Here is a 25,096-nt window from a genome sequence, read left to right as displayed (position 1 = left end):
GGAGAAATCAAAACACCAATATTTCACAGATTTGAAAAAAACTTTTAAGTGGTGCTCTTGGTGATCAGCACCCTGACTTTACAATGCTGTTGGCTAATATGACAAGAGATTTTTCTCAGAAACAGAATTTTCGTTATGTAGAGAAAACATTAAGATTATATCATGTTATGCTTTTGTATTTAGAAATAACATCAGATTTTCAACAACATTCTATTTAAACTCAGTTTAACTTAATCTGCTGAAAAATTTTTACATGCTTTACATACATATAGTCAAATTGAAATCCTTCAATTTTTCTCATCCATATTCTAGGAAATCAACCATGACATAACTTTAATGTCACTCCTGGACCATGTGCAATTCATATTCAACCTACTTACTTCTGCTGTTCTTGCATTATATGAAGTTGCTCCAGTTTAGTCTTATGTTCTGACTCCAATCTATTAAGCATCTCTTTTATGACGGAAATGAAAGAATTGAACTGGTATAATAAGAAATTGATATAGTTATAATGTTTTAAGTGAGCAACAAAGTAATCTAATAAAAAAATTCAACAAGTTATTCATAATATTCTCTATTTTTACCAGAATATGATCCATAGATCTGATGACACAAGAAGAGATTATACATATTTTAGCTCAGAATATCATAGCAAGCTTTTATAGTATCTTTGTGCACTGGTGATATTTTAAGTTCCAGAAAACATGTCACAATAAATTTTATATTCTGAGCTGTCTAACAGCTATTATTACTCAGCAGTCTTAAATAAATTCAACTCCACCAATTATTACACATTGATTTTTTTTAGACTAACCCAAAACTGACGACCTAACATGTGCATATCTGAACACACTCTGCGTGCGTGCGTGCATGTTAAGCTGCTTCAGTCGAGTCTGACACCGTGCAACCCCACAGACTGCAGCTCGCCAGCTCCTCTGTCCATGGAATTCAACAGGCAAAAATACTGCAGTGGGTTCCCATGCCCTCCTTCAGGGCACCTTCCCAACCTAGGGATTAAACCCACATCTCTCATATCTCCTGCTTGGCAGATGGGTTCTTTACCATTAGCACCACCTGGGAAGCCCACAATCTGTTTAACGATGCATAAAAAATTACTCTTTATTCAGATCATTATAAAAATGACATGTTTGGCTAAAATAAACCTTGTTTTCTAAAAAGCTAGTAGAAATATTAGGTATACATAATCTAACTTTCAAATAATTGAAGTTCCTAAGAATGCCCAACTCAACGTCTAAACGTAGTTCAAGTTTTAGTTAAAATTTAGTTAAATAATTTTTATGGTACTTCAGAAGAACAACTTATTTCAGTAATACCACGTATTATAGGAAGACTCTAGAAACTACTTTCTTCCCTCCCCAAATCCAGTAGTCATATACAAATGTAAGAGTTGGACCATAAAGAAAGCTGACAGCCGAAGAATTGATGTTTTTGAACTGTGGTGTTGGAGAAGACTCTTTAGAGTCCTGTGGACTGCAAGGAAATCAAACCAGTCCACCCTAAAGGAAATCAGTCCTGAATATTCATTGGAAGGACTGATGTTGAAGCTGAAACTCCAATACTTTGGCCACCTGATGCAAAGATCTGACTCACTGGAAAAGACTCTGATGCTGGGAAAGACTGAAAGCAGGAGAGGAAGCGGACAACAGAGGACGAGATGGTTGGATGACTCAATGGACATGAGTTTGAGCAAGTTCCAGAGTTGGTGATGGACAGGGAAGCCTGGCGTGCTGCAGTTCATGGGGTCGCAAAGGGTTGGACACGACTGAGCAATTTAACTGAATGACAGAACAAGGCTTTCAATAATCCCTCTTTCTAACTCACATACTCCTTACTTTGAATGCAAAAAGCACTTTCTTCATATACCTCTTCAACACATTTTTCCTTGTTTTACCAATGTTTATATGTAATATATTTATACATTCAATGCCGATAAAAGAGTCAGCAGAATAAAGCACAAAAATATTCCTACCTGATTGAGATTAAGATTGTTTTCAATACTCAGGGGAATCAGATGAGGCAATACTTTTCCAGCCAGCTGCTCTTTGGTGATTCCCAACTTCTTATGGGTAAATGTACATTTGTAAATACCTGATTTTAAAAAAAAGAATAAAATAAATGTTATAATTCAATACTACAAAATTAATAGAAATCAGAAAAACAATGTAGCTATATAAAATCTCTTGATCATCAGTACAGTTACAAATTTTTCCTTATCAATGCTTTGAAGAAGAATGTTCCTACATATGTATCAGAATGATTTCAGCTTTACTGTCAGTTTAGATTTAACATACCACGACACACTCATCCCATATTCTTTGGCTTAAAACAGTGTAATTGTAAAAGCCTGTATTTTTTTTTTGGTAGATATACCCATCTGAATGCAGAATTCCAAAGAATAGTAAGAAGAGATAAGAAAGCCTTCCTAAGTGAACAACGCAAAGAAATAGAGGAAAACAATAGAATGGGAAAGACTAGAGATCTCTTCAAGAAAATTAGAGATACCAAGGGAACATTTCATGCAAAAATGGGCTCAATAAAGGACAGAAATGGTATGGACTTCACAGAAGCAGAAGATATTAAGAAGAGGTGAAAGGAATACATAGAAGAACTATACAAAAGACCTTAATGACCCAGATAACCACAATGGTGTTTCACTCACCTAGAGCCAGACATCTTGGGAGTGTGAGGTCAAGTGGGTCTTTGGAAGCATTACTATAAACAAAACTAGTGGAGGTGATGGAATTCCAGCTGAGTTATTTCAAATCCTACAAGACAATGCTGTGAAAGTGCTGCACTCAATATCCCAGCAAATTTGGAAACCTCAGCAGTGGCCACAGGGCTGGAAGAGGTCAGTTTTCATTCCAATCCCAAGAAGAATCCCAAGAGCAATGCCAAAGAATGTTCAAACTACCACACTATTGCACTCATTCCACAGGCTAGCAAAGTAATGCTTAAAATTCTCCAAGCTAGGCTTCAACAGTACATGAACCGAGAACTTCCAGATGTTCAAGCTGAATTTAGAAAAGGCAGAGGAACCAGAGATCAAATTGCCAACAACTGTTGGATCACAGAAAAAGCAAGAGAATTCCAGAAAAAATACTTCTGCTTCATTAACTATGCTAAAGCCTTTGACTGTGTGGATTACAATAAACTGTGGAAAATTCTTCAAGAGATAGGAATACCAGACCGACTACCTGCCTCCTGAGAAATCTGCATCCAGGTCAAGAAGCAACAGTCAGAACTGGACATGGAACAACAGACTGGTTCAAAATTGGGAAAAGAGTATGTCAAGGCTATATATTGTTACCCTGCTCATTTAACTTCTATGCAGAGTACAATCATGTGAAATGCCAGGCTGGATGAAGCACAAGCTGGGATCAGGACTGCTGGGAGAAATTTCAATAAACTCTGCTAGGCAGATGAGACCACCCTTGTAGCAGAAAGCAAAGAAGAACTAAAGAGCCTCCTGATGAAGGTGAAAGAGGAGAGTGAAAAAGCTGGCTTAAAACTCAACATTCAAAAAAGGAAGATCATGGCATCTGGTCCCATCAGTTCATGGCAAATAGATAGGGAAACAATGGAAACAGTGACAGACTTTATTTTGGGGGGCTCCAAAATCACTGCAGATGGTGACTGCAGCCATGAAATTAAAAGACACTTGCTCCTTGGAAGAAAAGCTATGACAAATCTACAGTGTATTAAAAAGCAGAGACATTACTTTGCCAACAAAGGCCCATTTAGTCAAAGCTATGGTTTTTCCCACAGTCATGTATGGATGTGAGAGTTGGACATAAAGATGGCTGAGTGCTGAAGAATTGATGCTTTTGAACTGTGATGTTGCAAAGAGTCCCTTGGAGAGCAAGAAGATCAAACCAGTCTATCCTAAAGGAAATCAATCCTGAATATTCATTGGAAGGACTGATGCTGAAGCTGAAGCTCCAATACTTTGGCCACCTAACACGAAGAGCTGCCTCATTAGAAAAGACCCTGATGCTGCTAAAGATTGAAGGCAGGAGGAGAAGGGGACAACAGAGGACAAGATGGTTGGATGGCATCACCAACTCAATGGACATGAGGTTGAGCAAGGTCCAGGAGATGCTGAAGGACAGGAAGCCTGGTGTGCTGCTGTCCATGGGCCGCAAAGAGTCAGACACGACTGAGCAAACGAACAACAATGATAGTCCAGTAAAAGCCTATTCGAATCAGGTATAGTTCTTACAGTGTAGCAGTAAGGCTACAGAAATGTCTGTATTCTGAACACAAATAAATATATATTTCAGACTACTCACTCAAACTTAAACGTGTCTAAGGATAGGTCCTATACCTTTATTCACTTTAACCAATCAGACTCAACATCTCTGAACTTTAATAATTTAACTCCACACAATCCTTCACTGTTGTCTTTCATATCTACTCAACTTTCAAGACCCTGCTGTTATACCTATTTCACAAAGCCTTCATTTGGTAAACTGAGCACATCTGCTCCTGAATCTCTGTATGCTTTCATGGAGTAAGAGTTTTGTGTATAATCTAAAGCTTTAGAACACACCACCTATTATTCTCCAGTTAATGCACACTTCACTTACATACTCAAAGAACTCTGTATGCCCACTAAATGCTTGTTTGCAGAACACTACGCTCATTACTTTCCCTTCAGTTGGTCTCACTGAATTCTCACAAAACTCCTATAATGATATTATTTTACCCTTATGTGACAGACAAAGAAACTTTTCAAAGTCAATCCAGGAACTGGCACAGCCAGAATTGGGGTTAGGGCTCTTTTCACTGTGTCAAACTCCTTGTCAAGAAGACTAATTTCCTTGGGCTCAAAAGTTTCATAATGTATCACAAAAATTCTGTGTCTATAGAGGTCCACAACAGATTACTTACTGACCATTCCTATAAATATTTACTGAGGATTTTCTATAAATCAGGCACTATAGTAGGTATTTCAGATACATGGCTGAATAACATAGATTTTCTTCAAAATTAACACAGAACTTCAAGTTTAGTAACTTGTTAATGTTTATGTGATTCTACCGCTAATAGTATAGCAGACCCCAGCATTCCCAGATTGGACTTCAACTATTCATAAACAATTTCAGAGTTTTTTTAATAGAGTGATTTATAATTAGCAGGCTGGCGGACTAGAAGGTGCTTAAGGCTCATAATGCTTTATCACACTTGGCACTGGAAAACACATGCTCGTGTTTTGTTGTTGCTGCTTAGTTGGTAAGTTGTCTTCAACTGTTTTGCGACCCCATGGGCTGTAGCCCACCAGGCTCCTCTGTCCATGGGATTTCCCAGGCAAGAATACTGGAGCGGGTTGCCACTTCCCTCTCTAGGGAATCTTCCCGACCCAGGGACTGAACCCATGTCTCCTGCATTGGCAGGTGGGTTCTTTACCAGTGGGCCACCATGGAAGCCCTGGGTTCATATTTAAACATATCTAAATTAAGAGCCAACTCTACCACTTTTTAGCTGTATAATCTTGAATAACTTACTTCATTTATCTAAACCTCACGTCCTTATTGTAAAACAGAAATAAAAGTACCAAATCTCATTAGATTTTAGAGAGGACAAAATAAGATAATGCAGAAAAGACTTAGCAGAGTGCCTCTTATAAATCGGGTAACAAATAAACATTAGGTATTACTATTATGATTGGTATCAGCATTTCAAGTAGCTTTGTTTGCCTCTCTTATTTAGTATCATTTTTAGAGGGAAAACTACATGCTATCATGACATTTGTGAAGCTGGGATTCCCAAATGTTTTCATCCCTTTGTAAATGTCAGGTACTACCACTTTTGCTAAAATTAACAGAGAGAAGCCTTATACCATGGCGTTTACACCATCATTCTTCAGTTACTGAATGCTATATACATGAAAAGAGAGCAAAATGGTTTTACAGACTGAGAAGTTTACTTGCATGATTATAAAACAGTAAAGTAGCATCAAATGACATTAAGTTTTCAGCTACCTAAAATTCCCATGAGGACCGCAGGTTCCTTGGATGGAATTTGTTGTAAGAAGGGTAGAATATCATCAAGTACAAACCATTTATCCAAGTATTCCAAAATCTTTCCTAAGCACACTAATGAATTTACACGTACCTATTAAAAGAGGTAAACTGAATTAGTCATTTAAAGTCTTCACAAGCTAGACCAAAATATTTTAAGCATTGAGTATAATCTTCATATATGTTAAAATCTCAAAAATGAAAGAAAAGTTAAAAGCTCTCATCCTTTATTAATGTAAAAAATTCACATATTTATAAATTCCCCTGACTTGTTTCAGAAAATTTATGATTGCTTTACTAGGATACTAAGTAGCTAAAGGCAAAGAATGATTTTAATTTCATGTCATTTTAAATAAAGTAATTAGGATTTGAGAAGCTTTACTATATTTTTTCTTGCTAAGAATATTTTCTTGAGGTCATCTGAACTATAAAAGGGACTACATTCTCCCATCAAATGATTAATTTTACTGGGCCTCTAGTACTTTTCTCTAATTCATGTTCAAGTCATTCTTAAATATTTTAACAATATGTGGAAATTCTATCTGCCTTACCTGAAATTTTATATTTCTAAATATATTTTTAATATAGTCACTAACACCTGGTATTTAGGAGGTGTTATCAAAATTTTATCTATGTCTCTTGACTAGTTTGATAAATATTTCACACCCTGCTTTCTTCGCTACAATTTGTTAAGATAGAATACTTTGAATCAGGATCATCATATCAATAAAACTATTTTTTTTAACGTAAACTAAAAAAAACAGAAAACAATTTAGGTGGTTAAAAAAAATAAATTGTGGCTTAAAGCAAAAGAGGATTAAGGAAAAAATTACTCAAATTTTCTATTGAAGCACTAACAGACAGGGAGTAATGTCAGGGATGGAATACTATAAAATTTTATATCTAGGCAAACTACAGCTATTGTTCACTTTCACTGTGCTATTTATAGGTTACTTAGAGCCAGGATGAAACATATGAACAAACTGTAAAAAGATTACTAAACAATAAGAAAATTACTAAGCCAATGAGAAGTGAGAGACAAATAAAAATATGTAATTACTTACAGCAAGGGAAGATGTTTGCAGACATGCATTCTTAATTCTTGGTATCAAAGCATTTTTCATGGATGGGTAGTCTATAAGATTTGCAAAGGTTGGAATGATGTTTAGACAGAGTTCCTATTAATAAAATAAACTGGATCAATCTCAGAGAAACACATATTAAAAAGCATTTTGTATTTGCATGGTTAATTTTGTCACATAGTTTGAAATAAACTCTTATCTATCATTTGATCCTTACAATGGCTATTTGAAAGAAAAATACTTATTATCAATTTTCTACTTTACAGATGAGAAAACAGGCTCAGAAGACCTCATTCAAATTCATGCTACGTCATACAACTAGCATATATACCAAAATCTTCTGATAACATTCCTAATTTCTTTCTCTGAAAACACAATTCATTTAATTTTAAAAATAGGAACATCTTAAAAAAAGGAAGTAACATCTAAGTTTTGCTATCTCTCACTAGAGAAAAATCAAATATTATACCAATACATGTAAAACTATTCCTCCTAAATAATGAATTTCTTAGCTGTTACAATATCCAATATGATGGAATATAATACAAACATTTTAAAATATACATTCAAAAGACTGTTTAATAATATCAAGGATAAATGTAATAAGACACTATTATATCATTCCAATTTTTAAAACATGTATTTGTCTACAGACTTAGGAAAAAGAACTGGAAGGATCTATCTGGAAATGTTAACTGAACTGTGGGCACCTCTGAGAGAGGATTTAAATTTCCTTTATATTGATATTTTCAAATATTTCTAAAATCTGAAACCAAAGCAAATATAATGGATAGAAATAGGAAAAGTCGTTTAAAACATTCTTGTTAACTAATGCTATGCCACAGTGTAAATGACTGGAACTGGGAACTCTGAATATAATAGACGAAAGGAAGGATGATGGAGGATTAAATGAGATAAGAAAAAGAACAGGAAATGGCTTGAGAAAAAAACTGGCTGCAGAACCCACATCTCAGATATCTTATGAGGCAGAATGATTCTTGTAGGAAAACACAAAAGAGATTACTGAAGAAAATGGAGGTATAAATGTGTATCAGAGAAGGAGTTACTGATGCTATCTGGCAAACAAAGATATACTTATTTGTAGTTAGCAGATAGAAATGAATTAATCACTAAGAATCTGATATCAGAATTTTGGCAAATACTTTATCTACTTAAACTTATTCCCAGATTTCCAAAAGCCAGACAGAAAGAAGAGAGTTAATATTAATACACATTCAGAAGTATAATGATTAAGCAGGTGACATAATTTGAAGATAAGAAATACAAACTACATTTAAGGGCCTATTTTTCCACAGCTGGTAGAGAAGGAGCAAGGCTGAGCAGTCCGTGAGGCACTGTGCTCCGGTTACCAGAGGGGAACAGTCAAGTTCAGTCTTCAATTCATTTGAGACACTCTGGACTGAACACGCCATGTATGCACTATGCCATACAATCCAGGAGTAGGTTATAAAGAGGCAAATGCCTAAATCACTTAGCTAAAGGAGGGGAGAGCTCTCTCCATAAGAGGAGACCTAAGAACAGGGAACTGAAAAAATAAAAGGAAGTCCAATTAGCATGTTTGCAGCAACTTCTGCCTTTTATGTTCTATTTTCTCTATTATCAGTGGTGGGGAGGGGAGAATGAACACAAGTTCTCCCCATGTAATTTTAAAGGTAAATAATTTTAAAAACTGATTCTCATTTATCAATGCTTCTAATGATCCTAACTCTTCTAAACCATCTTTTAATTTTCCAAATGTTTTTCTAAACTCTCTTTAGCCTCTTAATGTTCATAGTTCCAATCAAACTTCACTTTAAAAATACCACTCCAAAAATGAATTTCACAAGTTACTTCCTAAGCCTTCTTACTTGTAGGAGGCATGAGGAAAGGATTTTTGTTTCATGCTCTTACTCCCTCTCCCAAAGCTTAGACAGGTTTTAACTTCATCAGACTCTTACCAAGCAATGCTGATACTAGTTAATTGGACTGGTGACTAAACACTTCTACTGAAATGACATCAGAAATGCTGGTGTCTAAAACCTGGCAAAGTTGCACAGGTCCATTTGAATTCTATATTAATTATTTTAGTAAAATACTGGCTGATAACTTATTCGCCGAACTAACCCCCTTATGAAGAAAAGACTTGCCTGGTGGCTCAGACAGTAAAGCGTCTGCTTACAATGCGGGAGACCTGGGTTCGACCCCTGGGTGGGGAAGATCCTCTGGAGAAGGATATGGCAACCCATTCCAGTATTCTTGCCTGGAAAATCCCATGGACGGAGGAGCCTGGTAGGCTACAGTCCATGGGGTCGTGGAGTTGGACACAACTGAGCGACTTCACTTTATGAAGAAAAATGACTTTACGTCACTTTACCTTCCCTTTCCTCCCTAATCTCGCTGACTATATAATCAAGTTGGCTACACAGGGCCTGTGGGAATGTTTCAAGCTATAATTCACAATTCCTTCGGAAAGTGCCAAAAAGTAATAGTAGAGTGAAAAGGCTGGCTTAAAGCTCAACATTCAGAAAACTAAGATCATGGCATCCAGTCCCATCACTTCATGGGAAATAGATGGGGAAACAGTGGAAACAGCGGCTGACTTTATTTTTCTGGGCTCCAAAATCACTGCAGATGGAGACTGCAGCCATGAAATTAAAAGACGCTTACTCCTTGGAAGGAAAGTTATGACCAACCTAGATAGCATAGTAAAAAGCAGAGACATTGCTTTGTCAACAAAGGTCCGTCTAGTCAAGGCTATGGTTTTTCCAGTGGTCGTGTATGGAGGTGAGAGTTGGACTATAAAGAAAGTTGAGTGCCGAAGAATTGATGCTTTTGAACTGTGGTGTTAGAGAAGACTCCTGAGAGTCTCTTGGACTGCAAGGAGATCCAGCCAGTCCATCCTAAAGGAGATCAGTCCTGGGTGTTCATTGGAAGGACTGATGTTGAAGCTGAAACTCCAGTACTCTGGCCACCTGATGCGAAGAGCTGACTCATTGGAAAAGACCCTGATGCTGGGAAAGACTGAAGGCAGGAGGAGAAGAGGATGACAGAGGATGAGATGGTTGGATGGCATCACCGACTCAATGGACATGGGTTTGAGTAGACTCTGGGAGTTGGTGATGGACAGGGAGGCCTGGCATGCTGCGGTTCATGGGGTCGCAAAGAGTCAGACACGACTGAGCAACTGAACTAAACTGAAGTACACCAATCATTCCATGTCATTTGGATAAAGGAAGTAAGAAATGATGTTATAAGGAAAAATTTTTAAATCAACTTTGCAATTTTGAATAATATAAAAGACCTCAGATAAAGACTGAAGTGAATCAAAAAAGTGACCATATAGGTATGGTATTAGGTTCACATAAAAAAAAAAAAAAAGCTAGGTCACCAACTTATAAAAATTAAACTTCTATTTTTTCTTTACTAGAATCTCTACACTGGCAAAGAGAGTATAAACTTTTAAATATGAAACCTTTTATTCAGTGAGATGTTCTTTCCACAGTAGAGAAGAAAAAAGCTCAAACTAAATTATACTTTTAATAGCAACCCAAACTTTTTTTTCCAGATAATCCACAGAACCAAAATTTTAGTAGCAAAGAACATTTGGCACAGTATGCGATGAACCAGAAGTTTGGCAAAGTATGCAATGTTTTAAAGCACTCTGTAACATGAATGCATGACTTTTCATGCATTAGGGATGCTCACACTAAATTATTATCTGCTTTTCTACCTACCTGCTATACAAATTAACTTCAATTCAAAAGCAACATTTCGGAACAGAAGGCTGAGTTACCAAGCATGAAAAATCATGAGTATGGGGAGCGCCTGCTTAGCGCTTTCATAAGAAAAAGGCACACACACGTTTGCCATTTCCATTCATATGGTAATTACTCGTTTAGCAGAAGGTATATAGCGATCCAAACTACAATAAATCAAACCTTCCAGAATAGTACGTTTCTGATAAGTAAAAACAACAATAAATCATTTTACTTTATTAATACTGGTATTCATCAATTGATTCTTCAAATTAGTTAGGAGTGGATATACTTTAAAAGTACATAATGAAATTCACAAACTCATTAATATGTATTACTGAGCTTTATATAAAAATTTTATGACAAACTTAAAAGGTACTTTACTTCTTTCTTTTGCTTTACTAATCAAAATCATCATTAAAAGAAAAAAATTGAATATTATACCTGGATCTGAATGGAGGGAGCCTCTAGGGCTCTGTAAACCATTGGCAGGACACTGTTCTTTATCTCGTCAGGAGGAGTTTTGGTTAGTAGCAGATCCATTTTTTGGAGGAAGATTAATAAAATCTGTGTATACAAGGGGAACAATGTATCAAAGTCTAGAATTTTTATGCCACTTTACATATGCCAAAATTTAAAGTTGCTTCAAAAGAATAAGTTATGTATTTTGACACTTACCATGTTGCTAGCCTGAAGGCATGGAAGACAAAAACATATAAATCAAGTCTCTTATGTTTCTAGAAGCACAATATTTAACATCTGTTCTTGGTTTAAATATTTAAATAAAAGCTAATTTCCTAACTCTCACATATCTTCAGTAATACATCACTCACCCACAAGTACCAACTATCTAGAAAGCTACTGGGTAAAAAACAAAAGTCTGGGGGCAGCAAAGTCAGACGTCTCAAAGAAGTAATTCCATCACTTGGCTTCTATGAAGGTCAAAACAAGAAAAGGTACAGAAATGAAAAGGACTGTCAGGAAAAATTCTAGAGAGAAACATCTTCAGTTGTCCCTGATCATTTGTCTGCCACCATATAGCTAAGTGACAGGAACAAACCATCCCTTCTATTTATGCAGACTAGAAGGGATTTTTAGCTAGACTAGTAAGGGGGGAAAATGCAAAGAATGAAGGCAAATAAGTGCTCAGAGGATAGACCCCTTAGGCTCCTGTCTGACGAACAAGTTGGTGGACATGCAACCCCACTGCTTTTCTTCCTGACACGTTGGCCATGTTTGGAAAACTCTGCTTCAAACCCTGCAGTTCCCTCACCTGCCCCTTTCTCAGGCAGAGGAACTCGTGCCTGACTACCACAGACTTCCTTCTGTTTCCCTCCTTTCAAGGGAAGGACCACAAACATCCTGTCATTAAACCGTTAAATTAGGTACTCAACAGTTTACCAATAAGCTACTGCCATGTAGTATCAGAAACTTAGTAATATTTACCATGTGCTAGAAAATTTCAATTAATTTCAACAACTCCTTTCACTTCAGAAGTGACCAAAACAGAAGCTGTAAGAGAGTAGTGACTCGTCCAAGGAGATGAAGGCGGCCAGATTCTAACTGAAGTATGGCACCCTACTGCTCCCTTACATCAAGTGCACCTGGAATCTGGGGAATAAATATTTTAATAGAGTCTATATCAGACTCTAATTAAATTTTCTGTTAACAATACACATATGACTCCCATGGTGCTGGAAGCATTTTCCCTCTTCTAGTGAAACTATTTATTATCAATAAAATAAAGGGAACTGACACAAACCATATACAAATTAAAGATTCAATAACAAAGCAGAAAAACAGAAATATTTAAAAGTGAAGGAGAAAAATAAATATTTATTTTACCAAACCTGTAACTTTCAGTAAGGCCAATGGGAATAATATAACACATGTAAAACCTCACTACAATTTAGCTGAGATAGTAACTTGTTGACAGCTATAGACATTTACTTGCAAAGTTCAACTATTAACTTTAGGAATGGTTCACTTCAAGCATATGAAAAATAGCTTCTGACCATTGGAAAAGCAAATCTCTCATATTTACCTCAATTTTTAAAAAGCCAGATATCCATTCCTTTTGTTTTCAGTGATAGTTATCATTGACTAAGACCACTAAATAACTGCAGATAAACAGGAAAAAATATCTACATACATACCTGGATTGGCTCCTGCTGTTTAAAGACAGGCCCAAGTTCAGGTAGAATTAACTTAACATATTCTTCTTTGGTACATTCTTCAGCAATGAGTAGAACATTGGGCAAAACAAAAGGTACCATGTCAGGGTTTACAAATTCTGAAGTCAAACAAGGCAAAATTCTCTGCACAATCACACGCTGAAAGGCAAAAATGTTTTCTTAAAATTAAACTTTGTATCAGGTCTTTAGTATTAACATTGAAGTTAAGCGTCTAACACCTCCAATCTTTTTGGGTAAAGTGACTATATAATTGATAGTTGAAACTGGGACACTTTTGAGAATAAAATATTACTATTGCTAATTATGCCAGGACAAAAGACATAACCTGGGAACATTACAGAGAAAAGGGGATATATGGTCACTCTTTAGGAAATCTTTCCTAATTAGTCTTCATTAATATAGTTCTCCTCTTAATTTCTTCATTACTTATGATTCATATCCCATAGTGTAAATTATTGTTTCGTGCATGTTAACTCCATCTACATTTACTAAAAGGGCCTTGAAAACAAGGACAATATTTTGTTTCCCATTTATTCTCCAGGGCGTCTGGGTAAAGGGCTACACAAACAGTATATAACCAATGAGTATCTGATAGATTAAACACTGGAATTATTTTTACAAAGAAATTAACTAGTTTTCCAGAGAGTGGCTTTTTTAGCATTCATTAATATTTTTAGACCATGTTATCCTCACAATTTACTAAGACAGGAAGGAAGAGTAGAGGAACTGGAGAGACTAGTATCATACTGAAGTAACCCCTTAACTGCTAGTGAGACAGTGATTTCCATGACAGTTTACAACTTCTCTTCTGATGTTTAATGTCCAAGTGCTGACAGAATGTGGTCCACTGGAGAAGACAATAGCAAACCACTTCAGTATTCTTGCCTTGAGGACCCCATGAACAGTATAAAAAGGCAAAAAGATAGGACACTGAAAGATGAACTCCCCAGGGTGGTAGGTGCCCAATATGCTACTGGAGATCAGTGGAGAAATAACTCCAGAAAGAATGAAGAGATGGAGCCAAAGCAAAAACAATACCCAGTTGTGGATGTGACTGGTGATGGAAACAAGTTCCGATGCTATAAGAGCAATATTGCATAGGAACCTGGAATGTTGGGTCCATGAATCAAGGCAAATTGGAAGTGGTCAAACAGGAGATGGCAAGAGTCAATGTTGACATTCTAGGTATCAGCAAACTAAAATTGACTGGAATGGGTGAATTTAACTCAGATGACCATTATATTTACTACTGTGGGCAGGAATCCCTTAGAGAAATGGAGTAGCCATCACAGTCAACAAAAGAGTCCGAACTGCAGCACTTGGATGCAATCCCCAAAACGACAGAATGATCTCTGTTTGTTGCCAAGGCAAACCATTCAATATCATAGTAATCCAAGTCTATGCCTCGACCAGTAACGCTGAAGAAGCTGAACGGTTCTATGAAGACCTACAAGACCTTTTAGAACTAACACCCAAAAAAGATGTCCTTTTCTTTATAGGGGCCTGGAATGCAATAGTAGGAAGTCAAGAAATACCTGGAGTAACAAATTTGGCCTTGGAGTACAGAATTAAGCAGGGCAAAGGCTAATAAGAGTTTTGCCAAGAGAACCCAAGGGTCATAGCAAACACCCTCTTCCAACAACACAAGAGAAGACTCTACACATGGACATCACCAGATGGTCAACACCGAAATCAGACTGATTATATTCTTTGCAGCCAAAGATGGAGAAGCTCTACACAGTCACCAAAAACAAGACCGGGAGCTGACTACGGCTCAGATCATGAACTCCTTATTGTCAAATACAGACTTAAATTGAGGAAAGTGGGGAAATCCCTTATGATTATACAGTGGAAATAAGAAACAGATTCAAGTGATTAGATCTGATAGACAGAGTGCCTAATGAACTATGGACGGAGGTTGGTGACACTGTACAGGAGACAGGGTTCAAGACCATCCCCAAGAAAAACAAATGCAAAAAAGCAAAATGGCTGTCTGAGGAGGACTTACAAATAGCTGTGAAAAGAAGAGAAGCCAAAAGCAGAGGAGAAAAGGAAAGATATACCCATTTGAATAAAGAGTTCCAAAGAATAGCCAGGAGAGATAAGAAAGCCTTCCTCAGCGATCAATGCAAAGAAATAGAGAAAAACAACAGAATAGGAAAGACTAGCGATCTCTTCAAGAAAATTAGTTACCAAGGGAAAATTTCATGCAAAGAGGAGCAAAATATAGGAAAGAAATGGTATGGACCTAACAGAAGCAGAAGATATTAAGAAGAGGTGGCAAGAATACACAGAAGAACTATACAAAAAAGATCTTCATGACCCAGATAATCACAATGGTGTGATCACTCACCTAGAGGCAGACATCCTGGAATGGGAAGTCAAGTGGGACTTAGGAAGCATCACTATGAACAAAGCTAGTGGAGGTGATGGAATTCCAGCTGAGCTATTTCAAATCCTCAGAGACGATGCTGTGAAAGTGCTGCACTCAATATGCCAGCAAATTTGTAAAACTCAGCATTGGCCACAGGACTGGAAAGGGTCAGTTTTTATTCCAATCCCAAAGAAAGGCAATGCCAAAGAATGCTCAAACTACCACACAATTGCACTCATCTCACATACTAGTAAAGTAATGCTGAAAATTCTCCAAGCCAGGCTTCAGCAGTATGTGAACCGAGAACTTCCAGATGTTCAAGCTGGTTTTAGAAAAGGCAGAGGAACCAGAGATCAAATTGCCAACATTCACTGGATCATCGAAAAAGCAAGAGAGTTCCAGAAAAACGTCTATTTTGCTTTATTGACTATGCCAGAGCCTTTGACTGTGTGGATCACAATAAACTGTGGAAAATTCTGAAAGAGATGGGAATACCAGACCACCTGACCTGCCTCTTGAGAAACCTGTATGCAGGTCAGGAAGCAACAGTTAGAACTGGACATGGAACAACAGACTCGTTCCAAATAGGAAAAGGAGTACGTCAATTGTATATTGTCACCCTGCTAATTTAATTTATATGCAGAGTACATCATGAGAAATGCTGGGCTGGATGAAGCACAGGCTGGAATCAAGATTGCCAGGAGGAATATCAATAACCTCAGATATGCATATGATACCACCCTCACGGCAGAAAGTGAAGAAGAACGAAAGAGCCTCTTGATGAGAGTGAAAGAGGAGAGTGAAAAAGCTGGCTTGAAGCTCAACATTCAGAAAACTAAGATCATAGCATCTGGGCCCATCACTTCATGGCAAATAGATGGGGAATCAGTGAAAACAGCATCAGACTTTATTTTTCTGGGCTCCAAAATCACTGCAGATGGTGACTGCAGCCATGAAATTAAAAGATGCTTACTCCTTGGAAGGAAAGTTATGACCAACCTAGACAGCATATTAAAAAGCAGCGACATTACTTTGTCAACAAAGGTCCGTCTAGTCAAGGCTATGGTTTTTCCAGTGGTCATGTATGGATGTGAGAGTTGGACTGTGAAGAAAGCTGAGCGCCAAAAAATTGATGCTTTTGAACTGTGGTGTTGGAGAAGACTCTTGAGAGTCCCTTGGACTGCAAGGAGATCCAACCAGTCCACTCTAAAGGAAATCAGTCCTGGGTGTTCATTGGAAGGACTGATGTTGAAGCTGAAACTCCAATATTTTGGCTACCTGATTTGAAAAGACCCTGATGCTGGGAAAGATTGAAGGCAGGAGGAGAAGGGGATGACAGAGGATGAGATGGTTAGATGGCATCACCAATTCAACGGACATGAGTTTAGGTAGACTCTGGGAATTGGTGATGGACAGGGAGGCCTGGCGTGCTGTGGTTCATGGGGTCACAAAGAGTCGACACGACTGAGTGACTGAACTGATCTGAACTGAACTCTTCTAATTTTTTTATCCTATTTAATTATTTTTCCACCATGTAAAAAAGATCCACTAAACTTTCATGACTTCAGTCGGTAGACTTTTGGACATTTATGTACCCTTGGCAAGTTACATTTTGGGGGGAAGTGTTATTATAGTGAAGTCAAAGTAAATTTTAAACACTAAACTCCTGACTACTAACAAACTGATCAACCACAAACCTTAGGCTTCCCTGGTGGCCCCAGTGAAAAGAACCCACCCACCAAGGTAGGAAATATGAGTTCGATCCCTGAAACAGAAAGATCCCACATGCTGCAGAGCAACTAAGCCCGTGCACCACATCTATTGAGCCTGTACTCTGTAACAAGAGAAGCCCCCGCAATGGGAAACCTGTGCATCACAACTAGAGAGCAGCCCCTGCTTGCCACCAACTGGAGAAAAGCCCATGCAGCAACAAAGGCCCAGCACAGCCAAAAATCCATACATACAACTCCCCTCTCTGCAAACAAGTGGAAGACAGCATATAATGAAACACAGAGAAGGGACCGATTATTTAAAAAACAACAACAAACCTTAGGCAGTTTTGGCAGAACCTTTGGCAGTCCTTTGAAAAACTGTGACTTCTGAAGGTTATCCCTTTGGAATAACGTATCAAAATATTGCAGTGTTACTGCACCAACATCATCAAAGAAGGGAATCTAAAAACAGAGAAGTAAAATTATTTTGATAAATATCGAAATACTTCTCATATGTGAAACTGACACAGTATAGTAAAAAAACAATAGTCAGAAACATTTAGCAAAATGCTAAAGACAACTTAATGAAAATTCTAATTGTAAAAATCAGAATAAGAAATAATAAATTACTCCTCTTTTTGAAGTCAATTTTTCAGAATCAGAATCTGAACTGGCTACACAATAACATTAACTTTACATAACTAGTAAAATATTCAAAGAGTAACTAAAATATCATGAGGCCATGAACAGTACCACTTATTAAAATCCATGCTTATATGAGTGAATTAAGAGGGTTATGAACTCTTAGCATGTCTAGAACTTCTGCACGCCCAACTGTAACTATCATGTCTCTTTGAAATCTTAACTTTATATCAGAGCACTTATATCATAAATTGTTTAATTCCTTAAGATTAATGGACACTGAATATTTAATATCTTCACAAATATAGACATTATCCGGGGACTATATTGTAAATCTTCAGAAGTACTTAATCAACTTTAACTCATTCTTTGTCCCTCCATCTAAGGCAGGAATTAATATATACTCACCTTTGTCATTTGATCTGCATCTGGTCTTACAGTTGGAGTTACATTTAACAGTAGTTTTACATGTTCACGGACTTCTTCAGGTATATTTGTAAGTGAACTAGATCCTAAACGACTCAACTGTTCAAGAGTGATAATGTTAAATATGAATATAAAATATTCAAAAGATACACATTTATATTGTGAACAGTCCATTTAAATCTTTTTGAAATTTACTAAAAGTATTTTTAGATTGAACAAACTGCTGTTGGAAGATAACTAAAATGTGTCTTTTAATACCTGAAATTGTCTCTATTCCTAAAGCAAAATGCCCAGTATTTTAGGCCATATTTAAATTTTCATTCTAGTAAATAAATGCCATGATTAAAGTTGTAGTAACAAACATTAATCTTAAGAATTACTTTTGTTATGTTGATTTTATGAGAACAAATATGAGACACTCCTCCCAGTGTAGAGAATTTTCTGAACATGTTTTAGGAAAAAAAAATAAGAAACACTTAATACATTTTTAATGCAAGCAAATATTTAAAGGCAAATACCTGATCCAATTGTCTGCTGAAACTCTTGTAAATATCTTGCTTGTTAACTTCAAATACAGGTTTCCCTTTATTAAATACAGCATACATGACCGTTCCTAAAGAGTACATATCACTGGCTGTTTCACAGGTCACAGAAAGTATATATTCAGGAGCCAAATATTCAGGATTTGGAAGACACAATGATGGTAAATTTGGGTCCCATTCTTTACATGGAAACTTAGGCTATAAAAGGATAGAAAAATGATCACATGGATTAAATATGTCAAATTAAAGCAAACCATTGTCAAGTACTAACAATTGAGTTTTAAATTCATACTCAGTCATGCAAGCAAGAACGTCACCACCACTTTCAATTCTAAATTTCCCCAAATCCCAAAACTACAACATGCATGAAACAAGCTAAAAGATAGAATAAGAACTCCTATAACTTTGAGATTACTGGCACTCTCTTCCAGAAAACAAATCTGTATACTATATGATGCATTTTGAACATGGAAAGGTCTAGCCTGTTTTCTGATACAGGCTTCAAACTTACGAGCTCAAGTAGATTATAGTTGTTTAAAACCTTGTTCTTAGGGTGGGATATTTCAAAAGAACAGCATGTATACTATCTATGGTGAAACAGATCCCCAGCCCAGGTGGGATGCATGAGACAAGTGCTCGGGCCTGGTGCACTGGGAAGACACAGAGGAATCGGGTGGAGAGGGAGGTGGGAGGGGGAATCGGGATGGGGAATACGTATAAATCTATGGCTGATTCATATCAATGTATGACAAAACCCACTGAAATGTTGTGAAGTAATTAGCCTCCAACTAATAAAAAATTTAAAAAAAAAAAAATCTTAAAAAAAAAAAAATAAAACCTTGTTCTTTCACTAATGAGCTATGTGATTTAGTTAACAGGTCCAAAAGGCTGTTGTAAAATTAAACAAATGTATGGAAAACAGGCCCAGCACAATGCCTGAACCATAGTATACCTCAACCAATACTAATTCTTTCTGCTTCCCCTAAAAATGTTTACTTATATTGCAAATATATTGTAGGTCAAATCATGGTTTCTTTAACAACTACATAGTAAAAATTTGAAATATTGCAGTGTTTTCCTAAGCATAAATAAGTAGGTTTCATAATCACTAAGTAACAGGTGCTTTTTAGTCAGAAAAACTGGGTTCAAATCTTAGCTCTGCTGCTTACCACCTGCCTAAACTTAAAGCAGGTTAGTTCATTCTATGAGTCTAACTTGCTCATCTGTATTATTCCTATACCTCACCGAGTTGTTGCAAGGATAGTAAGTGAATATACAGGTAGTGTTTAGAAAGAGCTTCAATAAACATTAGCCATGACTGTCACTGCTGTTGTTGCTATCATGCTCCCTAAAGAAGATTCTGTGGTTCAATAAGTTGGGGAAACACTGCTAAATTCACAATGTTTGTTCCTGTACCCGACATTCTGAGGGGGAAAAAACCTACCTAACCCAAAAGTGCTCAAATCTGCTTAACTCTAGCACTTTTTCTCAAGTAACATTATTGCGGAAAAAGTGTACTAAATATTTGTAGGTACAATGAACATGAGAAATTTTCTATAAAGCTATAAATTTAAACATACCATAGTACCACAAAGCCTATTTATACACATTTGTCAGACTTCCCAGGTGATGCCAGTGGTAAAGAATCTGCCTGCCAATGTAGGAGACACAAGAGACGCAGGTTTGATCCCTGGGTCAGGAAGATCCCCTGGAGGAAGAAATGGCAACCCACTCCAGTATTCTTTTCTGAAAATCCCATGGATGGAGGAGCCTGGCATACTGCAGTCCACGGGTCACAGAGTCAGACACAACTAAGCAACTAAGCACAGGCTTCTCTGTCCTCTAGTATCTATCTACGCTCAAACCCACGTCCACTGAGTTGGTGATGCCATCCAATCATCTCATCATCTGACATACAAATTCTCTAATCTATTTCAGATGCAATTCAAAAATTTCCAGAGCTTTAAAAAAATTAGAAGAATAAAACCTTTATTACCTCTTGTCCAGAAGGATTGGTTGATGATACACAAAAATCAAAGCCCATTATTTTCCAGGCTCCACTTTTATTCAAAATTATATTTTCAGGTGTAATATTTCCATGAACCATTTTCACACTGCTGTGCAAAAATGACAATCCTTCAGAAACCTGTAAATGGGAATAAAAGATATTTTTACATTCAAATACATTAACAAATGTCTCATAATAATCAAATTTGCTGCTTCTCCCAATAATAATTTGTACATGTCAGGTTATTAAATTTCATAAATGCAAAAGTGTAGAGAAAGTTGCCAGAGCATTCTAAGCATTAGCAACAAAAACTCCCCAAACAGAGAGCAACTACTTATTTAAGTTCCTTTCTACATACACAAAAGTAAAAGAAAAGACTTTGTGTCCCAAATTTACTCAGTTCCTGAGTGTGAAAAGTGAGAGAATCTGGTTTCTGAATTAACAGACAGGAGTAAACTCTGGGAGTTGGTGATGGACAGGGAGGCCTGGCTTGCTGTGATTCATGGGGTCACAAAGAGTCGGACACAACTGAGTGACTGAACTGAACTGAACTGAAATATCAAGAAATACATTCGTAAATTTGATTCTAATTCTTAATATTTTTTATACTTATACTCCACATTGAAATTAAATTTTTCTTAGTATTGTGCTCAGTTTTCAAACTGATGTTCACTCATTCTTAATTTGGATTAATATTTGATAATTTTATATTTTTGCCTGAGATCACCATGGTTATTTGTTAACAAAAAGTGAAGACTGGATTTGAAAGGACCAACCATACCAAGTTTTGGAAAGATGTGAAAAAATACGTAACTTTTATATACTGCAATGGGAATGCAAAATGGTATTACTATTTCATTTTCTTAGAAGATGAACTATATGCATACTGTTTGATTTAGTCATCCCACTCCCTAGTAATTAACCAAGAGAAGTGAAATTAAATGTCCATCAAGAACATGTACATGAATATTCATAGCAGCTTTATTCACAATTGCCCAAAACTGTAAACAACCCAAACGACTGTCAATGGGTGAATGGACAAGCAAACTATGGTATAGCCATTCTATGGACTACTACTCAGCAATAAAAAGAAGTACTGATACACACAACTATATGAATGAATATCAAAATAATTTGATTGATTCAAAGAAGCCCAGCCAAAAACACAGTACATATTGTATGATTTCATTTAGAAAATTCTAGAAAATACAAACTGATTCATAGTGACAGAAAGCAGGTCAGTGGTTTCCTGGGATGAGAGACAGAAAGGTAGCAAAGAGCAAGAGGTAAGGATTACAATAGGTACGAGGAAACTCTGGAGGGTCATGGATACGTACATTATTTTTGACTGCAGTGATGGTTCTACCTAGGAACTTAATAGCTGTGTATTTTTAAATATGTGTTTACTGTATGCTAATTAATTATACCTTAATAAAGCTGTTAAAAATAATGAACAAAATTATCTCTGTCCCCAAAACAAAGAATCTACTGTATAAATTTATCTATAAAGCTGAAGATATTTTAGTAAGTAGGGGAAGGAAATCAGCAAAAGTGGAATGGACTTAAGAGATGCATTCTGAAGGTTTAAAACTCAAAGAAATAAAAAAGGAACCACACGTGACTCACCAATCAATAAGTGCTCTTCTCCAAAGGTTACTAATGTTACGTTTCATACATTGAAAATACAATTTAAGCCTAAAAATAAACTGTAGAGAAATTCTAGAACATAGAAATGATTTTTAAATTACTAAAAAGATGCAAAGGTTTACATAAAGCAGTTTATATGGCTAAATTTGAAATGGTTATAAAAATACTTTTGAATGAAAATATTCCATCCACACAATGAATAAAAATACATACCTGAAGCAAACCATATTTGGTTTCTACATCATAAAGTTTATAATCCTTAATGTCTGGAGACACAGGGGAAGGTAGATTTTCCCAGTTACCCAGAACATTGGCTAAACTGGCAAAAACTGGTTCCGTGCAAAATGCCAAGCAGTCCCTGTTTTAAAAAAAGAAAAGTATGAGTGGTCCTATATAACTACCAGGAAGGCAGACAAGTTTAGATTCATTTTCACCACTACTATAACATACTTAGACTAACAAAGCAGAGTCAGGAAGCTCTGTGTATGAATCACACTGGATAGTTACCACTGTGCTTTTTGAATAATTGATATTCTTTATGGAAAACCAGTAAATTAATTTAGAATACTGTTATATTACCCTTATTTCTAAGGCTATAATTTTCAGAATATGCTCAAAGGAAACTGCAGACTTCCCAGATGCCTCTGGAGCAAGAGGAGTCAGGACATGGCTCGAGCTCACACAAGCCGGCCACGTTTCTTTTTTTCACTATTAGGAACAAATAAATATCTTGTGGGGGGTGGGGAGGGCCCTGAATTATGTCACTTGAGACCTCTGTGAGTTGTTGGAGCCCTAGGATGGCACAGTATTTTTGCATCTTTCAGACTGTCCTTTGCACCTAGAAACAGTGTGAATACCCTTCTGTTCTTGCTTTGGGAAACACGGTATCCCGTGGGGCCTGCTCTGGTACTTTGCAAGCTCCGGTACTTATCCTCCATAGCACATTCCTAGGAGAGGTATGCATGCTGAGTGCTGGCCAGGGGCTGGGGGGGGTCCTGTTTCTGGGTGGTGAGCGGGTGGGAGCGTCCAGGAGCCTCTGGCGCAGGCGTGGGTCGGCAGTGGCCTGCTGCAGGGGTGGGGGCACTGAGTGTAGCAGTGCCTGCATGGGACCTTTTGAAGAAAGTCACCTTTATTATCTTCTGCCTCCACCAGGAGACTCCCTGTGAGGCTCAGATGGTAAAGTGTCTGCCTACAATGCGGGAGACCCGGGTTCAATCCCTGAGTCAGGAAGATCCCCTGGAGAAGGAAATGGCAACCCATTCCAGTATTCTTGCCTGGAAAATCCCCATGGACTGAGGATCCTGGTAGGCTACAGTCCTTGGGGTCGCAGAGAGTCGGACACGACTGAGCAACTTCACTTCACTTCCCCTCCACCATAGTTTGGCCCCAGAAAAATAACAGAGAAGGAACATAGCCGCACCCACAGCAGAAAATCAGATTAAAGATTTACTGAGCATGGCCCCACCCATCAGAACAAGACCCAGTTTCCCCCTCAGTCAGTCTATCCCATCAGGAAGCTTCCATAAGCCTCTTATCCTTCTCTATCAGCTGGCAGACAGACTGAAAAGCAAAAACACAGAAAAATAACCAATCTGATCACATGGACCACAGCCTCGTCTAACTCAATGAAACTATGATCCATGCCTCGTAGGGCCACCCAAGACAGACGGGTCATGGTGCAGATTTCTGACAAAATATGGTCCACTGGAAAAGGGAATGGCAAACCACTTCAGTATTCTTGCCTTGAGAACCCCATGAACAGTATGAAAAGGCAAAAAGATAGGACACTGAAAGATAAACTCCCCAAGTTGGTAGGTGCCCAATATGATACTGGAGAACAGTGGAGAAATAATTCCAGAAAGAATGAAGAGACAGAGCCAAAGTGAAAACACCCAGCTGTGGATGTGACTGGTGATGGAAGTAAAGTCTGATGCTGTAAAGAACAGTATTGCACAGGAACCTGGAATGTTAGGTCCATGAATCAAGGCAAATTGGAAGTGGTCAAACAGGAGATGGCAAGAGTGAATATCGACACTTTAGGAATCAGAGAACTAAAATGGACTGGAATGGGTGAATTTAACTCAGATGACCATTATACCTAATACTGTGGGCAAGAATTCCTTAGAAAAAAATGGAGTAGCCCATCATAGTCAACAGGAGTCCAAAATGCAATACTTGGATGCAATCTCAAAAATGACAAAATGATATCTGTTCGCTTCCAAGGCAAACAAATCAGTATCACAGTAATCCAACCAGTAAGTTGGATTCCCTTCTCCAGTGGACCAACCAGTACTGCCCCGACCAATAATGCTGAAGAAGCTGAAAAATTGAATGGTTCTATGAAGACCTACAAGATCTTCTAGAGCTAACACTCAAAAGAGATGTTCTTTTCATTATAGGGGACTGGAATGCAAAAGTAGGAAGTCAAGAAATACATGGAGCAACAAGCAAATTTGGCCTTAGAGTATGGAATGAAGCAGGGCAAAGGCTAATAAAGTTTTGCCAAGAGAACGCACTGGTCATAGCAAACACCCTCTTCCAACAACACAAGAGAAGACTCTACACATAGACATCACCACATGGTCAACACTGAAATCAGACTGATTATATTCTTTGCAGCCAAAGATGGAGAAGCTCTACACAGTCAGCAAAAACAAGACAGGGAGCTGACT

At 37.3% G+C, this 25,096-nt stretch overlaps 1 protein-coding gene across 2 annotated transcripts in view; it reads right to left on the bottom strand.

Annotated features, from left to right (window-relative positions):
• SCYL2 (SCY1 like pseudokinase 2) overlaps positions 1-25,096 on the bottom strand; it is a 55,185-nt gene that overhangs the window by 5,711 nt on the left and 24,378 nt on the right. For both annotated transcript variants that reach the window (XM_043440402.1, XM_043440403.1), the window contains exons 4-14: positions 22,638-22,782; positions 20,766-20,915; positions 18,746-18,967; positions 18,210-18,326; positions 17,496-17,621; positions 13,035-13,211; positions 11,323-11,445; positions 7,106-7,219; positions 6,003-6,135; positions 1,991-2,109; positions 381-481 (exon numbers count right to left, since the gene is read on the bottom strand). In XM_043440402.1, coding sequence (XP_043296337.1) covers positions 381-481; positions 1,991-2,109; positions 6,003-6,135; positions 7,106-7,219; positions 11,323-11,445; positions 13,035-13,211; positions 17,496-17,621; positions 18,210-18,326; positions 18,746-18,967; positions 20,766-20,915; positions 22,638-22,782 — 1,527 coding nt within the window. The remainder of the gene's footprint in view (positions 1-380; positions 482-1,990; positions 2,110-6,002; positions 6,136-7,105; positions 7,220-11,322; positions 11,446-13,034; positions 13,212-17,495; positions 17,622-18,209; positions 18,327-18,745; positions 18,968-20,765; positions 20,916-22,637; positions 22,783-25,096) is intronic.

This window comes from Cervus canadensis, chromosome 21 (assembly GCF_019320065.1).
Source record: "Cervus canadensis isolate Bull #8, Minnesota chromosome 21, ASM1932006v1, whole genome shotgun sequence".
Lineage (NCBI taxonomy): Eukaryota > Metazoa > Chordata > Mammalia > Artiodactyla > Cervidae > Cervus > Cervus canadensis.
This window is presented reverse-complemented; position numbering and strand designations above follow the sequence as displayed.